Source organism: Peromyscus californicus, unplaced genomic scaffold, assembly GCF_007827085.1.
Source record: "Peromyscus californicus insignis strain IS unplaced genomic scaffold, ASM782708v3 Scaffold_8__1_contigs__length_139910024, whole genome shotgun sequence".
In the NCBI taxonomy this organism is placed as follows: Eukaryota; Metazoa; Chordata; class Mammalia; order Rodentia; family Cricetidae; genus Peromyscus; species Peromyscus californicus.
This window is the reverse complement of record NW_026294606.1, coordinates 68,331,007-68,347,618: the sequence shown is the minus strand read 5'-3', so window position 1 is coordinate 68,347,618 and position 16,612 is coordinate 68,331,007. Positions and strand designations below refer to the sequence as shown.

The 16,612-nt window shown below is 39.7% G+C and overlaps 1 protein-coding gene across 12 annotated transcripts in view; it reads right to left on the bottom strand.

The window, feature by feature from the left end:
* The window catches only part of Cacnb2 (calcium voltage-gated channel auxiliary subunit beta 2), a 434,620-nt gene that overhangs the window by 106,524 nt on the left and 311,484 nt on the right, over window positions 1-16,612 (bottom strand). For 9 of the 12 annotated variants that reach the window (XM_052729661.1, XM_052729665.1, XM_052729658.1 and 6 more), the window contains one exon: window positions 5,585-5,704. In XM_052729661.1, coding sequence (XP_052585621.1) covers window positions 5,585-5,704 — 120 coding nt within the window. Of the gene's footprint in view, window positions 1-5,584; window positions 5,705-6,522; window positions 6,997-16,612 lie in introns of those variants that run through there. The other 3 variants (XM_052729670.1, XM_052729667.1, XM_052729666.1) reach the window with 3 other exon arrangements.

Genomic DNA, 16,612 nt, shown 5'->3' with positions numbered 1-16,612 from the left:
AAAGAATGTAATTCTTCTAATAAAAATGTGATTCAACAATTTAGATATATACACAAACTAGATATATGTCCTAGTTTGTTTTGTTGCTGTGATCAAATACCATGATCAAAAACAGCTCTGGGAGGAAAAGGGCTTGTTGGCTTATAAGTTAAATTGAAGTCTGAAAATCAAGGCCATAGCTTGAAGTGGAAACCACAAGGGAATGCTACTTACTGGTTTGCTCCCAGGCTTGCATTCAGCAACCTTTCCTGTACAGCACAGAACTGTCTGCCTAGGGATATTATCGGTCTATAATGAACTGGGCCTTCCTACATTAATCAGCAAGCAGAAAATTCCCTATATGCACCCACAGGCCAATCTGATAGAGGCAATTCATAAATTGAGGTTTCTTCTTCCCAGGTATATCAAGTTAGTAACAAGACTAATGAAAACAAATATCAACAATCCAAATGCCTTCTAATTGATAAATTTGTCAACTGTGAAATACAGATGTAATGGTATATTCCTTGACAACAAAAAATGAAGGGATGATAGGTGTCATTGCATGAGCAATAAAAACATTAGGTAAGAGAATGTAGGCATTCACAAATGATCAGCTACAACCTGATTTCATAGAAATATATTCAGCATCCAGAAGAGATACCCAGAGAGAAAGTTGATTGATGGCTTTCTAGGGCAGGGGGTTGCAAAGGATAAGAAATAACTTAATGGACTTGGGATTTCTTATAAAGGAAATAAAATATCCTAAAATTGGTTATAGTAATGATAGTACAACTCTAAATAGGTATCAGTTTTTTTTTATCTATCTTATTTTTTGGAGACAGGGTCTCCAAAATGTTACATGAGCAGAGTTTGAACTCCTGATCCTCCAAAGTGCTAGAATTACAGGCATGAACTACCATGTCTGGCTATCATATACAGTTATTCTCTTGTCTGTAAGTTTTTTTTTTTAAACTCTTTGGGGGCCCATCACCCTACTCTCAAATAAATACATGTAGACTTCTTACTTACGAATAGCCGGCCTTAGCTTGACTTGTTTCTAGCCAGCTTTACTAATTTAAGTTATCTTGTTTCTCTTTAACTATATTTTGCCTTTGGACTCATTACCTTTCTTTATTCCACATATCTTGCTTTCCTTCTTACTCCAAGGCTAGCTGTGTGGCTGGGTGGCTAGCCCCTGGCATCTTCCTCTCCTTTTCTCACTCCTTACTTTCTTCCCTAAACTTCTCCTCATTTATTCTCTCTGCCTGCCAGCCCACCCACTTCTCTCTCCTGCCTAGCTATTGGCCATTCAGCTCTTTATTAGACCAATCAGGTGTTTTAGACAGGCAAAGTAACACAGCTTCACAGAGTTAAACAAATGCAACATAAAAGAATGCAACACATCTTTGCATCATTAAACAAATATTCCACAGCATAAACAAATGTAACCCATCTTAAATTAATATTCCTCAACATTGTCTCTCAATTTGTTTATTAAATGCAGAATATAAATTTATTTCTCACAGTTCTTTAGACTGGAAAGTGAGAAATCAGGGTCCTCATTAGTTGAAGACTATGATGCTTAGTGTTGTCAGCTTTACAAAATCTAGAATGACTGGGAGATGGGCCTCTGAGTGTGTCTGTGTGGTTTGTCTGGATTACAATAATTATAGTGGGTAAACCCATCTGCTGTGGGTGTCATCATTCTCTGGCTGGGATCCTAGACTACCAAAATGGAGAAAGAGAGCTGAACCTTAGTATAGTCTCCATCATTCTCTGTTCCTGATTCAGGTGTGATGCGACCAGATGCTTCAAGCTTCTACTCCTTAGTTTCCCCACCATGATAGTGTATCACTGGATTCCAAGCCAGAATGAACCATTTCTCCCTTAAGTTGCTTTTGTCAGGGTATTTTTATTACAACAACAGGAAAAGTAACTAAGATAAGGGCCTTCTCTCTCTAATAACCCACAGTAGAGGAACAAAGAGAAGGCAAGAAAGAGAAAATATCAAGTTCTCTTGATAAGAAACCCACCCTCAAAATAGGAAACTTAATCGTATAGAAGCAGCATTAATACATTTACAAGGGTGGAATCTTAGTGACCTAAACACTTTACATTAGGCCCTACCTTCCAACATTTGCAAGCATCCCACAAAGAAAGTCCCAGTGCCAGCTACTAATAAACAGAACCAGAGACCACTGCAGCACCTAATTAAAAGACCATCCTTGTCACAGTTTCACAAGAATTCATCCCTTCTCTGATTCATCCAATAAATATTTGTTTGGTGTCTAGTATATGCCAAGCTAACTTTTTTTTTTTTTTTTTTTTGGTTTTTCGAGACAGGGTTTCTCTATGTAGTTTTGGTGCCTCTCCTGGAACTCACTTGGTAGCCCAGGCTGGCCTCGAACTCACAGAGATCCGCCTGGCTCTGCCTCCCGAGTGCTGGGATTAAAGGCGTACGCCACCACCGCCCGGCCAAGCTAACTTTAAATGGGGGATTATGTCTCAATATGTCTCATAATAAGGAAAAGATTAGTGAGAACTCATTAAATTCATATTACTTGTCTTTAAAGCAATCTCAAAGTATATGAACTTTATCAAGGCAGTGTATGCAAAGGATGTCAGAACTGAACAAATCAAAACACATCTGGGACCTAAAAACATCAAGGTAAAAAAACAAGGTCATCCACTGACACTAACGCCTCAGAAACTGATCTGACCTCTGCCCACTTCATGCATATTATTTCAGAGAGGCCAGAACAAAGTGGGAGGGGGAATTCTGGGTTTCAGTGGCTGCATGGCTGTCTAGTTACATAACCTTTTGTAGGTCACTTAATTTCAGAAGGCAGTGTTTCTAGTTTCACTATTTGCCAATTGCCTTATTTCACATAGGTATGATTAAGGCAATTAATAGATAATGTAGTTCATCTTTATATAGGACCAGGAACCAAAAGCAGTTCAAGTCTAGTCTAGGTATCAAACATATGTATTAATGTGATCTATTGGCCAAGTAAAAACACCAATTTGTAGTACACCTTTTTTCTATTGGAGGGACATTTATAAAATAAAGGTTAAAAAAAAGTTTGATTCTTTCAGAGCAGATAGGGAAATGTTTAGATTATTTCAAGCCAGATCTTTAATTCGTGTGTTTTTATTTTTACTTGTTTGTTTCTGTGACAGGGTCTCATGTATCTGGCCTCAAAATCACCTTGTAGCTGAGGATGACCTTGAACTTCTGCTCCTCCTGCCTCCTCTGCTTTCTAGTGTATTTGGTGTAGAGGATTGAACCCAGGGCTTCCTACAGGCTAGGCAAGCACTCTATTTCCCGAGTCACACCCCCAGCCCTAATATACTCATTTGTAAATGCGAACGTCTCATTTTGAAAAGGTCCCACAAGGCCATGATGGTGACTGACAAGGAGAACATGCAGAAACAGCCTAATAAAGAGGTCTGTGGAGCTCTAACCCTGCTTTTGCATTTGATCTTCAAGGAGACTAGAATTTAGACAAAACCCAGGAAGCCACGATTTGAAACAAACGCTTAAATCTCAGTCCTTCCATCTTTAATCAGAACAAATTCAAGTTTTCACCCCAGATTTAGTCATCAGAACACCTCAAAGGTTTAAGGTATTGACCTACTTTGGCAGACACAGATATAAATAAACTATTTTGATTAAACATAGGAAAGAATTTTTCCATGACTTTGCCATTGTTTTAAATTGTCTTCCTTGTTCTTTCATGGTTCACATTATTTTCATCTAGAGCAGTGGTTCTCAACCTGTGAGTTGCGACCCTTTTAGGGTGGAATGATCCTTTCACAGAGTAGCATATCCGATATCCTGCATATCAGGTATTTACATGATGAGTCCCAACAGTAGCAAAAATACAGTTATGAAGTAGCAACAAAAATAATTTTATGGTTGGGGGGGTCACCACAACATCAGGACCTGTATTAAAGGGAAACATTAGGAAGGTTGAGAACCACTGATCTATAGTCTCTTCAGGCAGTGAGACAGGAACGTGAGCCTGGTGTGACTTAGCAGCCACACTTTGATGTGTGCTAGGGTGAGGGACTTAGACCTTTCAGAAGCTATACCAGTGAGTCCCTGACTTAACAGGGCATAGCCGGGGCCAAAAATATCCCAGTCAGATAATTAAAGATTTCCACGGCCAGATCTATAACACATCGGGTTGTAGAAAAATAGGGAGGAAAATGGTTTAAATCTGTGAACATAAATTAGCTGCAAATAGAATAATCTAATTTTTGAAAATAAACACTGCTAATTTTTCTTTGCCCTCTCTTTCAGTTCAGATGCAAAAGATAGAATGTAGAATTGGGTTCTGAATTTCAAAACATGTCTATGACAGTATACCCTTGTGGCAGATTAACTTTACCGACCTTTCATGATTTGCAGTTATTTATCTTCAGCTCTATAGTGTTTTCCGATGGCTAATTTGGGTGGAACAGGTCGGTGGATGGCAACTGGGCTACACTTTGCTTTTCGCTTTCCACTGCCAGAAATCCCTCTCTGCTGCTGCTCTTAAGATGTGTCTAGCAATTAAAGCTGTGAGACCTGGAGACAATTTCCCTGCCAGCTGTTAAGGCAGAAACACTGCTTGGTAGAGGTCAAGGTAGCTTGGTAACCACTACAGCAGCTGTGCTAGAGGCCATGAATATTACACAAGGTCTGTCCATGCATTCAAGCCAAGTCACCATTCCCATAGCAACACACATGGATTTTACTCCTCCTAGAGACGAGGCAGCTAGCAGAAACACTGTGATAATGTCCTGATTTTCCTAGCAAGATCAATGTCCTACTTACTCTTTTTCATAGTAGTAATTTTTTTTTCAAAAGGCAACCAATAACCACATTGAAATATGCTCACTCAAAAGTTACAAACCAAGACACCTTCAACTTGAACAAGAAGCCATGGTTTCAAATTAGCTATCATTCAAATGACTGCAGGGGATGATAATAAAATTCCAATCATAACCATAATGACTTGTCATCGTTTCATAGTCCTAGTGAAATCCAGCCTCAGATCAATTCCTGACAGACCTCAGAACTGATCTGCAGTTTCCCCTCCATGAGCACACACTTCCTCATCATGGAACAAAGAGGCAAACTTTCCAGAGGAAGGCTTAGTTTAACCAATGAATCCTTTGTTGCTTTATTTTTCAAGAGCAGCATAAATAAACACATAAGGAGACAGCATTATAAAACACCTATGATGTAAACTTTAGGAGAATGGTTGTTTTAGACTGGAGAAATAAACATTAGCATCAAGACTGTTTTGTAAACAGAGATGGTTCACTGGCAAGATCAAGCAAAATATTTTGGTATTACATGCAGTTTTTCCTTTGTGTATTTGGAGATCCTTTTATTTGTGTTTAAATTAACCTCCCACCACGGAAACAAGTTGCTTAGATTATAAAACAACATTAAAGATTATTATTAAAATCACATTTCCCCTTAATTATGCCTGTGTCAAGCCAGCTGATGGAACACTCCAGTGGACCAGGCGTGAGCTTAGGGGGATACATTCACAGGCAGGCCCTCAGAGACACAGTGCCATTCCCCCCAAAAAGATGTGGTTTTTACCTTTGCTTTTTCCAACTGTGCCTGGGCCTGCCGCTCAGCTTCTCTACGTACTGCCTCCCGGTCCTCTTCCAAAGACACATCTGAATCGGATGGGCGGCTGGTGTAGGAGTCTGCCGAACCCTGAAGAGGAGAACATATATTTTTAAAATAGATCCAGTGTGTGATGGGTGCACTGGAAAAGCCTCACAGGTGTGGTAGTTTGCTTCCTGGAATATGGTGTACATTCCTGGAAAGAGGAGCAAATAATGCATTTTGCTGCATCCCACCTAGAAAACCACACTTGGCAGAGTCGTCACTAAGGTAGTTGTGTGTACCAAGATACCATTCCTCCCCCAGGTTCATTTACCTGAAACTACCCCTTCTGGAAGCCTCTACCAGCTCTTTTATTATTAAACCAACTCCATGGTGCAGTGCAGAGCTGAAGGGCACTGATGTGTTTCAAGGATAACTCCAAGAACAGCCTGAGGGCTGAAGCAAGTATTTACACCCAGAGAGACCAACAAAACGCATCAAGGGCAATCTGATGAGTTACAAGCTTGAGCCCTCCATAATCTCACTGCTACGATACAACTCCCATTATCATCTTAAGGACGCTTTCCACGTTACGCTTCACCTGCTACCTTCTCAAACTAGCTGGGGAGACAGACACTCCAGCCTGCTTCCCTCCCACTTTCAGAAACATCTTTAAAAATACCTGGACGCAGACATTTAGTGGGAGCTGGCTACAGAAAACACCTGCTTGAGAGAGATTTCCTCTGGTAATAAATCACAACGCAGGAAAGGGAGCTCAGAAAAATGACAGGAATCTCCCTTGCTCCCTCTCAGGCAATCATGAGCGTCTTAACCAAATCAAACCACCCTCTCCGCAGGCACTTGCTGCAACAACAGAAAAGCAAAGAAAACAGTGTTTCCCCCGAACAAAAAGCCCTCTCGCTTACACAGATGTCCGAATTCTTCAGCCTTCCTCCCTTGGCTCTTTTCAGAAGCCTGATCCAGGTGGCCTTCATGAGCCGGCTAGCGCCTTTATCGTCCGCAGCTGCAGCCCCGGGCACAGATCCTCAGAGCGCGCTGAGCCCTGGAGAATCCCAGCACCTTTGCTATCCATGCTCTAGGAAGCCCCTCTTCTCAGTCCCCTTCTCCCTCTGGGGCTCTCACTCTCAGCCCCAGTAGACTCCTGTCTGAGGAGAAATCTTCTTGTTTTCCCATCTCAAGAGGGAACACACACACACACACACACACACACACACACACACACACACACACACACACACACAGAATCTAATGATTTCTATTGCTTTCAAAATAAAGACAGGTCCAAGTGCAGAGACTGGCTTCAACTTGTTTAAACTTAATGCATTAGATGACTCTAAATATTCTCTTCCCTGCATTTGGCTTGTTAAAGGAAATTAGTTTCAAGAGGACATTTAGAAAAAAAAAAAAAAAAAAAGTAAAGATGCAAACAAAGCCCCTAAACTATGCCCTGGTATTTCCAAGTGTAAAGTTCAAGCCTTATCTTTAGAGATCTGGAGGGGGGTGATGGGGGAGGGAGGATGCATTCTCTACACTGGGCATGCTCCACATGAAGCGTCTTTGCAGATGCTGGCATCACCCTGTTGGTTTATGTCAAACTGCCATTTTCCATCTGAAGTGTAAACAGCTGGGAGGGTCTCTCAGCTCCTACAGTAACAGGCACGGGGTGTGTCTGTCAGCTTTCTGTTCCAGATGAAGCCAGGTCTCAAAGACAAAACTTACTGTCTCTTCATTGAATAATCATTCTCGCTCCCTGCCACAGACAGGATATGCCATGCCATGAATAATAATTCATATAATAAACATCACACACAATATTAAACAGCCAGAACTGAATACTGCCCATCCATCCTATCAGAAACTAATCTTTATAAACAAGATGCAGACAGAGGTGTGGCCATGTAATTAGGACACAAAGTAATCACGGCTTTATGAAGCAATGGATTTAATGGAGCTCAAAATTACTCTGGCCTGCTTCTCCCGGTGAGACACCATCACCCAAATAAGTGTGTGAATTGTTATAGTGATGCATATAAAGACTTTTCAAAGCTTTGCTGATTTATTAGCTGATGTTAACATTCACAAAATACATTGAATCCAAATTCTTCTTGTAGATAAGGGGGCTGGGGCTTAAGAAGGAAAGATGAGAGGTATCAATGTCCTGGGTGAATAGGGTTACATTTTTAATGTTTCCTCATGAAGAAATGCACAGTGCCAAGTTTCACAAAATTTGAAAAACAAACTGCATCTATATGAGTATGGCAGGGGATTACTTTGTAAAGTCTCATCTAAATAAAAGAAATGTGTTATTAAGAAAATCTTAGCTAGGCAAAGTGGCACACATCTCTAATGCCATTACTCAGAGGCAGGAGGATCATGAGTTTCACCTGACTGGGTTACATAATGAGATGCTGGCTCAAAATAAATAAACAAATTAATTAATTAAAAATAATAATAATGACTTCTTTACCTCTATTCCCTTCCTTTGGACACTCAGCTAATACTAATTTACAGGCGCCAAAGGCCAGAAAATAAATATAGCAGGGACTATATAATAATAACTAGAAACTGATTGCATCTGAACTTAACATTGTGACATAAGTTAATGGCTTATTTATATTGTTATGAAGTTAATGTAAAGTGTCAGGGGCTTTGCAACTTTTTTTTGTTCAAGCAAAACATAAAAGGGACAAATTAATCCTCGACACAGGAGGGTTTCTAGTCTTCCAAAGCTTCTCCCAGCTGTAGCACCCAGCTGGGAGATAATCAAGAAGCACAATTAGACTCCACGGGGGCCTTGATCCCCATCGTTACCAGTTTGAGCATCTAAAATCAAATGGCAAAGGTTCAGTTCACACCCCAGTGCAGCTAGAAAGTCTCTGTTGTTGGTGCAGTAGTCAGGTCACAAAACTCTTGTCTGTCTTCCCACCCTGACATTCTTTCTGCTTGCTCTTCTTCTCCAATGTCCGCTGGGCCTTAGACACGGTGATACAGGTGCTTCACTGGGCCTCCTTTCAGACCCAAGGACTCAAAAGTCACTTCTCCTCTGTACTTTCATCAGTTTGGAGTCTGCATTTATCACAACCGACTGCAAATGAAGTCACTGCAGCTCTGGGTACCTGCACAAGGGTGCCACAAGGCTAGACCAATCACCATTTCATCATGCATGCTAGAGGGCTTCATGAGGTTCCACAACCCACTGAGGGGTTATGAGAAAGTAATGTTCACTGGAGGAGATGGGTGTCATTTTCTTCAGTGGTTAGCCACAGATGTGTTGCCCATGTTCCAGTAAATAACTCCTCCTGACTCTTGCTCAGGAAAGCAACTATAATTAAACTCAGTGGAACACACACACACACACACACACACACACACACACACACACACACACGCGCGAGAGCGGGGAGAAGGAGAGGGAGAAGGGTAGAGAGAGGGATGAAAAAGTAGGAGGGAGCTATGATAGGAAGAAATGAATCAATAGGAGAGAGAGAATTAGTAAGGCTAAAAGGGTGTGCATGGGGGCAACAAAAGTTGATTATATACACGCATGAAACTATTTATGCATTAATGATAACAGCTAGTGTATTTATTACTCTATGAAAAGAACTCATTATTAACATTTTTTAATGAGTGGTCAGATGGTTCAATGGTCAATAGCACTAACTTTTCTTTCAGAGAACCCTAGTTCAACTCCTAGCACCCATGTGACTGTTTATGACCATTTGTAACTCCAGTCCCAGGGGATCTGCAGCCCCATTTTGGCATCCTTGGGTACCAGGCATGCACATGGTACACAGAAATACATGCAAACAAAATACCTGTAAATATTAACTAAATAAATAATTCAAAAAAAATAAAAGACAAAGTTTCTCATCAGGGAGAATTCACAGGATCCGAAATCCTGATTACTTCATTCTCTTTTAAACAAACTAAAGACCATTGCTAGTAATCAGTTTTAACTTTTACACAGAAAAATCATTCTGATGGTGTTTTCAGGTTTGAAGAGTTCAGCAGTCTTTAAACATCACTTCACCAATGTTTGTCAATGATCTTTTGAATATTTGCAGCAATTTATTAACCTCTGACTATCTTCTAAAATGAGACTATGAGCTCCTCTTCATAGGAGCTCAGTCTATCTAAGAGTATATGCTCACAAAACAGTTGTTCTAGGAGACATATGTACCTATTGTGGAAAGAGAAATGAGGCCATGTCCTTAAATTCTCTGATCCCCAGTCACTGTTAAATAGTACAACGTTTAGTGTCCAGAGTTGCAGCATTTTTGAAAGTCACACATCCAACAGAAGCATTGCACTTAACCTCCTTCCTTCTGGGAGTAGGGAATTATGCAGAGAAAGGTGATCTCTCCAATTAAGCTTTTGCCTTTAGTACCATATGGACTTTCTGGGTCATCGTGCCTGGAGTAGTCTTGAGTTGAGAACATCTGGCTTTCATTTCCATAACTATTGGACAGGTTCATTATAAAATGTATCCTTGATGAGCTGATTTCTGGTAGCATTTGTCCTTGTACACACCATCCTTTCAGCTATGTATTCTTCCCTTCTGCCTCTTCACATTCACACTGCTGATTGCACAGCCACAAAATGCAAGTAGAGCCTCATGTCTACCAAATGGTCATCCCAGGAGCACCACTATTTATCTTCAGAAGTCTCCCTGCACATCTGTGTTTCTTGCTTACAAGAAAACTGAGTTAACTCAGATTGACTTATGGCTTTATCTGCTCTTCAATTTCTCTTTCTGCTTTTATATCAAATGTGTGCACAACAAAACACTATCCTTTTCCTTCAATGTTCTTCTTATGTGTGAACTTTGTTTTCTTGAAGCTGTACTCCGTTTTACAATCTTAAATATCCCCCACATCAGCCTCCTTGAGCATTCTTGTGTTTTCTTTTTTCAAGTCAAAAGGGTAAGAGCTCTAAGCCTACTTGAGACTAGCATCCTGAATCACAAGTAATATCATCTCCTTCTGTAGGAATCTTCCCATGCAATCTAAGGCAACACTTTTGAGCAAAACCAACTTAACTTCTCAGTTTTATAGTCACCTGGATTCTCCACCTGGAGACTGCAAACCTCCTCCCCATTCATAAGACTCCACCAACTCCATAGCAAATTTGACTCCAATTGTTTCCCTGCTTGGACCAACCATGGGACAGTTGTGCCACCCATCACCTTCCTGGTCAGGAGGGAACAGACAAGAAGAAACGAGGAAGGAGGCTGGCATGTGCCATCTGCTGCTAGGGGCAGTTCTTTCAGTCCCCATACTGTCATCCTCACCGTCTTTTTCTAGAGTTTAGAATTGGTTTTGCTTTTCGGTTCAAGAAGTGATGTAGTTTTGGTTTTTTGTTTGTTTGTTTTTGTTTTTTAAAGTAATGTGACTGGCAGTTCCCTGGTTCATGGATTTCTTCACAGATACAACCCTAAACTATTTTTATCAATAATGACAGATTTTGACTCTAAAAATTCAGAATGATGGTAAAGTGTTGAGATGAAGCATGCTTTCTTAACTACTGGATACATTAGTTGTAAATGTCACATAACTGCTCTTCAAATTCCTATGATAAGCGTCTCAAATATGACTGACTATTATTTGGCTCAATGTCCAAACAGTAACTCAGGTGACAGTAAGGGATTCTTGCAAGGCCAACCCTCTGTGATCCTTTCATGTTTATATAAAAAGCCAGTGTGTTAGCTTCAATTTTATTAAGAGAATATGTACAATACAGACATTGTAGCACTATAGTATACACTGATGAAGAGCTCAAATTTTAAAGTCAAAGATCCCACAAACCCCTAAACTATGTGCATTTACTGAACACATACTACTTTGAAACTGTTGTAGTACCAACCAAATATGGGAGATGTAGCTGTGGAAAAGACTCAAGTGCCCTGCTGTCATTGAATCTGACAGAATTATGAGGGAGGTGAATTTTTTTTAAAGGTTAGTAGGAAAAATACCTGTTATATGAGAACATTCAAAAGGCTGAGATGATAGACTCATGGTGGGAGGTTTGGTGTATAGGTAGGGTGATGACAGTCTTTAATGACACTAAGCCAAAGTCCAAGTGATAAAAGAAACTAATTCAAACTGGGGTGTGTTCAGAGAAAAGACAGAAGGAACAGCACATGATAAGACTCTGAGGACAGAGGAAATGAAAGGGTTTGTCTCAGCTCACATGTCTGGATCACACACAGCCCATCACTGAAAGAGGTCAGGGCAGGGAAACATGAGCAGAAACTGAAGTAGAAACCACAGAGGAAGTGTGCTTACTGGCTTGTTCTCAGTCTCATATCCAGATATCTTACTGTTTTAATTAGTCCAGCCTACCTATGTAGGAAAGGGACTGTCCATAGTCACCTATGTAGGGAAGGGGCTGTCCATAGTCACCTCTGTAGGAAAGGGACTGTCCACAGTCACCTATATAGGAAAAGGATTATCTATAGTAGTCTAGGACCTTGAACATCAACTGGGAATCAAGAAAAACCTAACAGATATCCACAGGCCAATCTGATGAAGGTAATACCTCACTTGAAGTCTTCTCTTTTCAAGTGTGTCAAGTTCACAACCAAGAGTAGCCACCACAAAGAAGTCTGTGTAGCTGACAGGCTATATTTTCAGGAGGATTCATGTATATTCTCTTCCTCTGATCATGTAGATTAATACTAAAAACTACATGGACTGTGTTGAGACTCCTGCCTACATGTTCTTATCCTGCTGAACTTACACACTTATTCTTAATTAAAGGAGTGCCATTTATGTTGCTATCAGTATGATCTCCATTATTAGAAACATCATTGCTTCCAAGACTTTAACAGGGCTATTAGGTTTCTTCCTTTTAAATCCTTCATTGCCTCTTAAAAGCTAAGACGTGTGTTTTTTAGACTGTCCTGGGTTATGCTAAAAGGACAGTCTACCCGTGAGAGTTAGGCTTTTTGTGTGATTGACAGAGAGATTGTTGATTTATGAATGTTTATAATAGCACCAGGCACTGTACTAACAAGTCTCACCCAATGGAATCTCTAATCATCTTTGTTTTTACTGAGGAGAAAGCTGAGGCATTGTGAAGTTAAACAACCTGACCAAAGTTACACAGCTCACAATTGAGTTGGGAATGAACTTTTAGCAAAATGAGTCCAAGTCCCATCATGGGCCAGTTTACAAAAGGTAAGGCAGAACTAACCTCTATATGCAACTGATGTTCCTCTATTCAAAAGCAGGCTTTTCTGTTTGCCCGCCATATGTACTGCACTTTCTAACAGTTGTGAAGCACCATAATGACTTTGAAATTAGTGATTTCATCTTTGGGAAGTTTGGTACATGTGTATATGTGAGCCTCACTTAGCATCTTCATTGTTTTCCAAATTCCACCTTGCCAAAAGGCATGACGAACATATAACGAGGATCCAATAAAACAGATAATTTCACATTTATTCATGCAATGCTATTTTGCAGATTTGGCCGTGACTCTGAAACTTTCCTCAGAGTATCTCAAAATTGTGACACATTATTTCGTCATTTATCTATGATTAAAAAGTAGATGGTAGAATGGGAGAACAATGGAAGTCAAGGAACCTGGTATTAACATGTTTCTCTCTTCTCTGGAAATGAGCGTAACTTTGGCAAGCTGGCCTTCGGAAGTCTCAGTGGCAGCCAGCCTGCATTGAATGGGCAAGAATTCAAGATCATCAGAGTAACCTTTCTGTTCAACAGGGAACACAGCCATCTCTTAGCACTGAAGCGGAAGGTATTATAAATTTTAATGGCATGCTTCAAACTCAGAGATGTGAGCTCTGGTGTGTCTATGAAGGTGTTTCATTGATGATTAATTTAGGGGTAAGATGAACCCTGACTTTGGATAGCAAATCTAATGGACTGGAGTTTTGATGGAACTATGGAAGAAAAAGAAGTCAAGCTAAGTGCCAGCACACCTCTCTCCCTATTGTTTGGTCCAACAAAGAACACTGCAAACTCCCACCTCCATGGGTGGAGTCCCAAGACACCACCCCTTCCCTGCAGGATGGATTGTATCCCCTCAAACCAGAGCCAAAAGAAATCTTTCCCCTGTGAGTTGTTTACTCTCAGGTCCTTGTTCACAGCCCTGAGAAGGTCACTGAGACACAGGGACACTAACTATTATTACTACTGTTCACATGTGCTATCATTCCTCTCTTCCTTTGACTATTCGCTCTGCCTGCGTCTGTCTATTTCATTCTCCTTTGCAGAAGAAAATTACTCCAGAAAATGCCGAGTATATGGAATCCAATTCTACTTCTCTCTTAACCCTTGCTTATGCCCCCACTCCACTAATACTTGGCATTTCTTACCCATTGGCTGCAACTTCTAAGTCTTGCTTTCTAATACCTTTTTCTCCATCTCTTCCTCCATCCCACCTCTACATGCTCACTCTTCCTAGGACCATTCTCCTCATAGAAACACATCTTTCAGTCTCAACTTTTCAGGCTCACTGATGCAGACGCCAGGAACCTTCTTCTCCTATTAGTCTACATAAAACCATCATTGCTTCCTTTTAATTTTTTGCTCAAAAATTTTATTTCTGTTTTCTGCAAACATATCATTTATAAAACTGTGACCTGCCTATCAATGATTCCAATCTCATTTATCTTGTTTTACTTATAGAACCAATGTTTCTACCTTCTTATCCATAATTTACTTACTATATTTACTGTTTGTTGTCTAACTCTACAAGGGTTTTGTTTTCCTTCTGTTTCATTTGCTCATGTGTCAGAAGTGTCTTGAATAATGGGAAGCATGCTCTATAAATATTTATTGAATGAATAAAAGTTGGGAGAGAGAGAGAGAGAGAGAGAGAGATTCTCCCTCACATTTTAAAATTTCTTTAGAGGGTAACATTCCTAAACCTTTCTAAACATTACTGAACATGCCCATGCTTCTTTCTTAATAACCAATCACAAACAGAAACCTGACTGCCCATGATAAATATTTATGAAGAGTAAAATACTGAAACAAAGATTCCAGCTTGCATTGATCCTTCATGCTTTATCATAAACCTCAGTAAATACCAACTCTATTAACTTACTGCAAATGTCGACCACAGGTCCATTGATGGAAAAACCACGTTGTGTAACAAGCTAGCCAATTCCAAGTGACAAAGAAGTTATTAATTATATTGAAAATTTTTATCTCATCCTTCTTCCAAGCATTCAGAGGTTTTATGTTTTGACAATATGACTAAAGTTTATTAGTGTGCAAGTGTGCAAGTCTTCTTTTCACTGAATTTCATTTTCTCATTTTAGGAATGTAAGGTTCCAACCCTAAAACTGCCAATGACTCATAGCACACCCAAAGGCAACTCATGGAAACACTACCCCCCACAGGCTAACTTTTCCCTGTCTGATGAGCACGCTGAACTGGGGTGGCTAGAAAGAATGTGCTGGAAGATTTTCTTATAGATGGCTCAAAACACACTGTAAATATTATGCTGCGGATATTTCCTGACTGTCATCCCAAGGTACTGTCCCTTCCATTCCTACAGAGCTGGACCTTAACTTCACAGCTGAAAGTGTGTTTACCATATAACATCTAACAAAATAGAGTGTTTTAAAAGCTCAAGCCAGAACTGAGTGTGGTGATACACTCGAGAGGCAGGAGGATAATGAGTTTAAGGCCATCCTAATTTACAGCCTGGACCTTGTCTCAAAATAACAACAACAATAACAATAAACCACCACCACCAACAACAACATGTAACAACCTAGAATGAATACTATTTAGGAAGAAGCAGAGCACCTGTGGGAGGACCCAGGGGAGGTAAGAGGACATTAGAGCCATGAATATGACCCAGTACATTATGCACATGCATGAAAATGTCATGAAACCATTATTATATAGAATTAGTAAATATTAATTAAAAAGAATAAAAACATCAAGTGCATACAAGGAGGAAATAGCTCTTCAAGTAATTTTGAATGTATAATATATAACTATACATTTACACATATATACATATCAATATACCCATATTGAAGCGAACCCAAGTCCCCAAGCATACTAAATATGTGTTCTACCACTGAGTCAAATCCCTAGGTCCTATGAATGCACTTCACTGAACAGATACAAAATTCTGGAATATCTTAATGAGCTCTCTAATAGTTAATAATGGTCACACGAAGAGATGGTACAGGCACATGTTAGCCTTTCTCTTTGGCTGCAAATCAATCAGACATATGAATCTTTACTCTTTTTCTTCCAAGGTGCACTTTCCAACAGACACTAATGCACAGCCACCATATGCACCCTCCTGAAGGGAGATGGCTTCCGTCCTAAAGAGTTCACCTCATCTAACATTTTCTTGGCACATGCAGGAGGCATATTACTTGGTGAGAAAACCAGTAAGAAAGGAAGAGACATAAACAGACAAATGATCTGAATAGAGAACTCAACAAAGAAATCAATAGCCCCAGGCATCTGGAGAAAGTATGCCATCTTGCTAAATTAAACAAAATACCATTTTCCTTAGTGAGTGATACTCTTTGTAAAGTGTCAGTTCACAAAGAGAGGACACAATAACAATGACCTCACATACCTCACCAACAGCAAGACTAGAACATTTTTTGTGAAATTCAATTTCCTTGTCCCTAGACCTTATCAATAGTTATACTTTCGTGCACCAGCTTAATAACATTCATAAGTTATGGTTTACCTACGTAGGCTATTAGAAAATCTTAAAAAGCAATTACAAAGACTCAAAAAGCTAATATAGAGGCAAATATTTATGAGGACACTAATAGAAAAGACTAAACCATCTATATAATATCTACATGTAAGTACATTCACATTTCATATATGTAAAAGTACTAAAACTGTAATAAAAATAAGAAATAAGGTTTCATTTTGAAAAATTATAATGTTAACAATTCTATGAATGAAAATAAAAAGCTCTTCTGACTGATATTAAGTCTAAATAAACACCTCGATTTTTTACCTCCACTGTTAGGTAGTG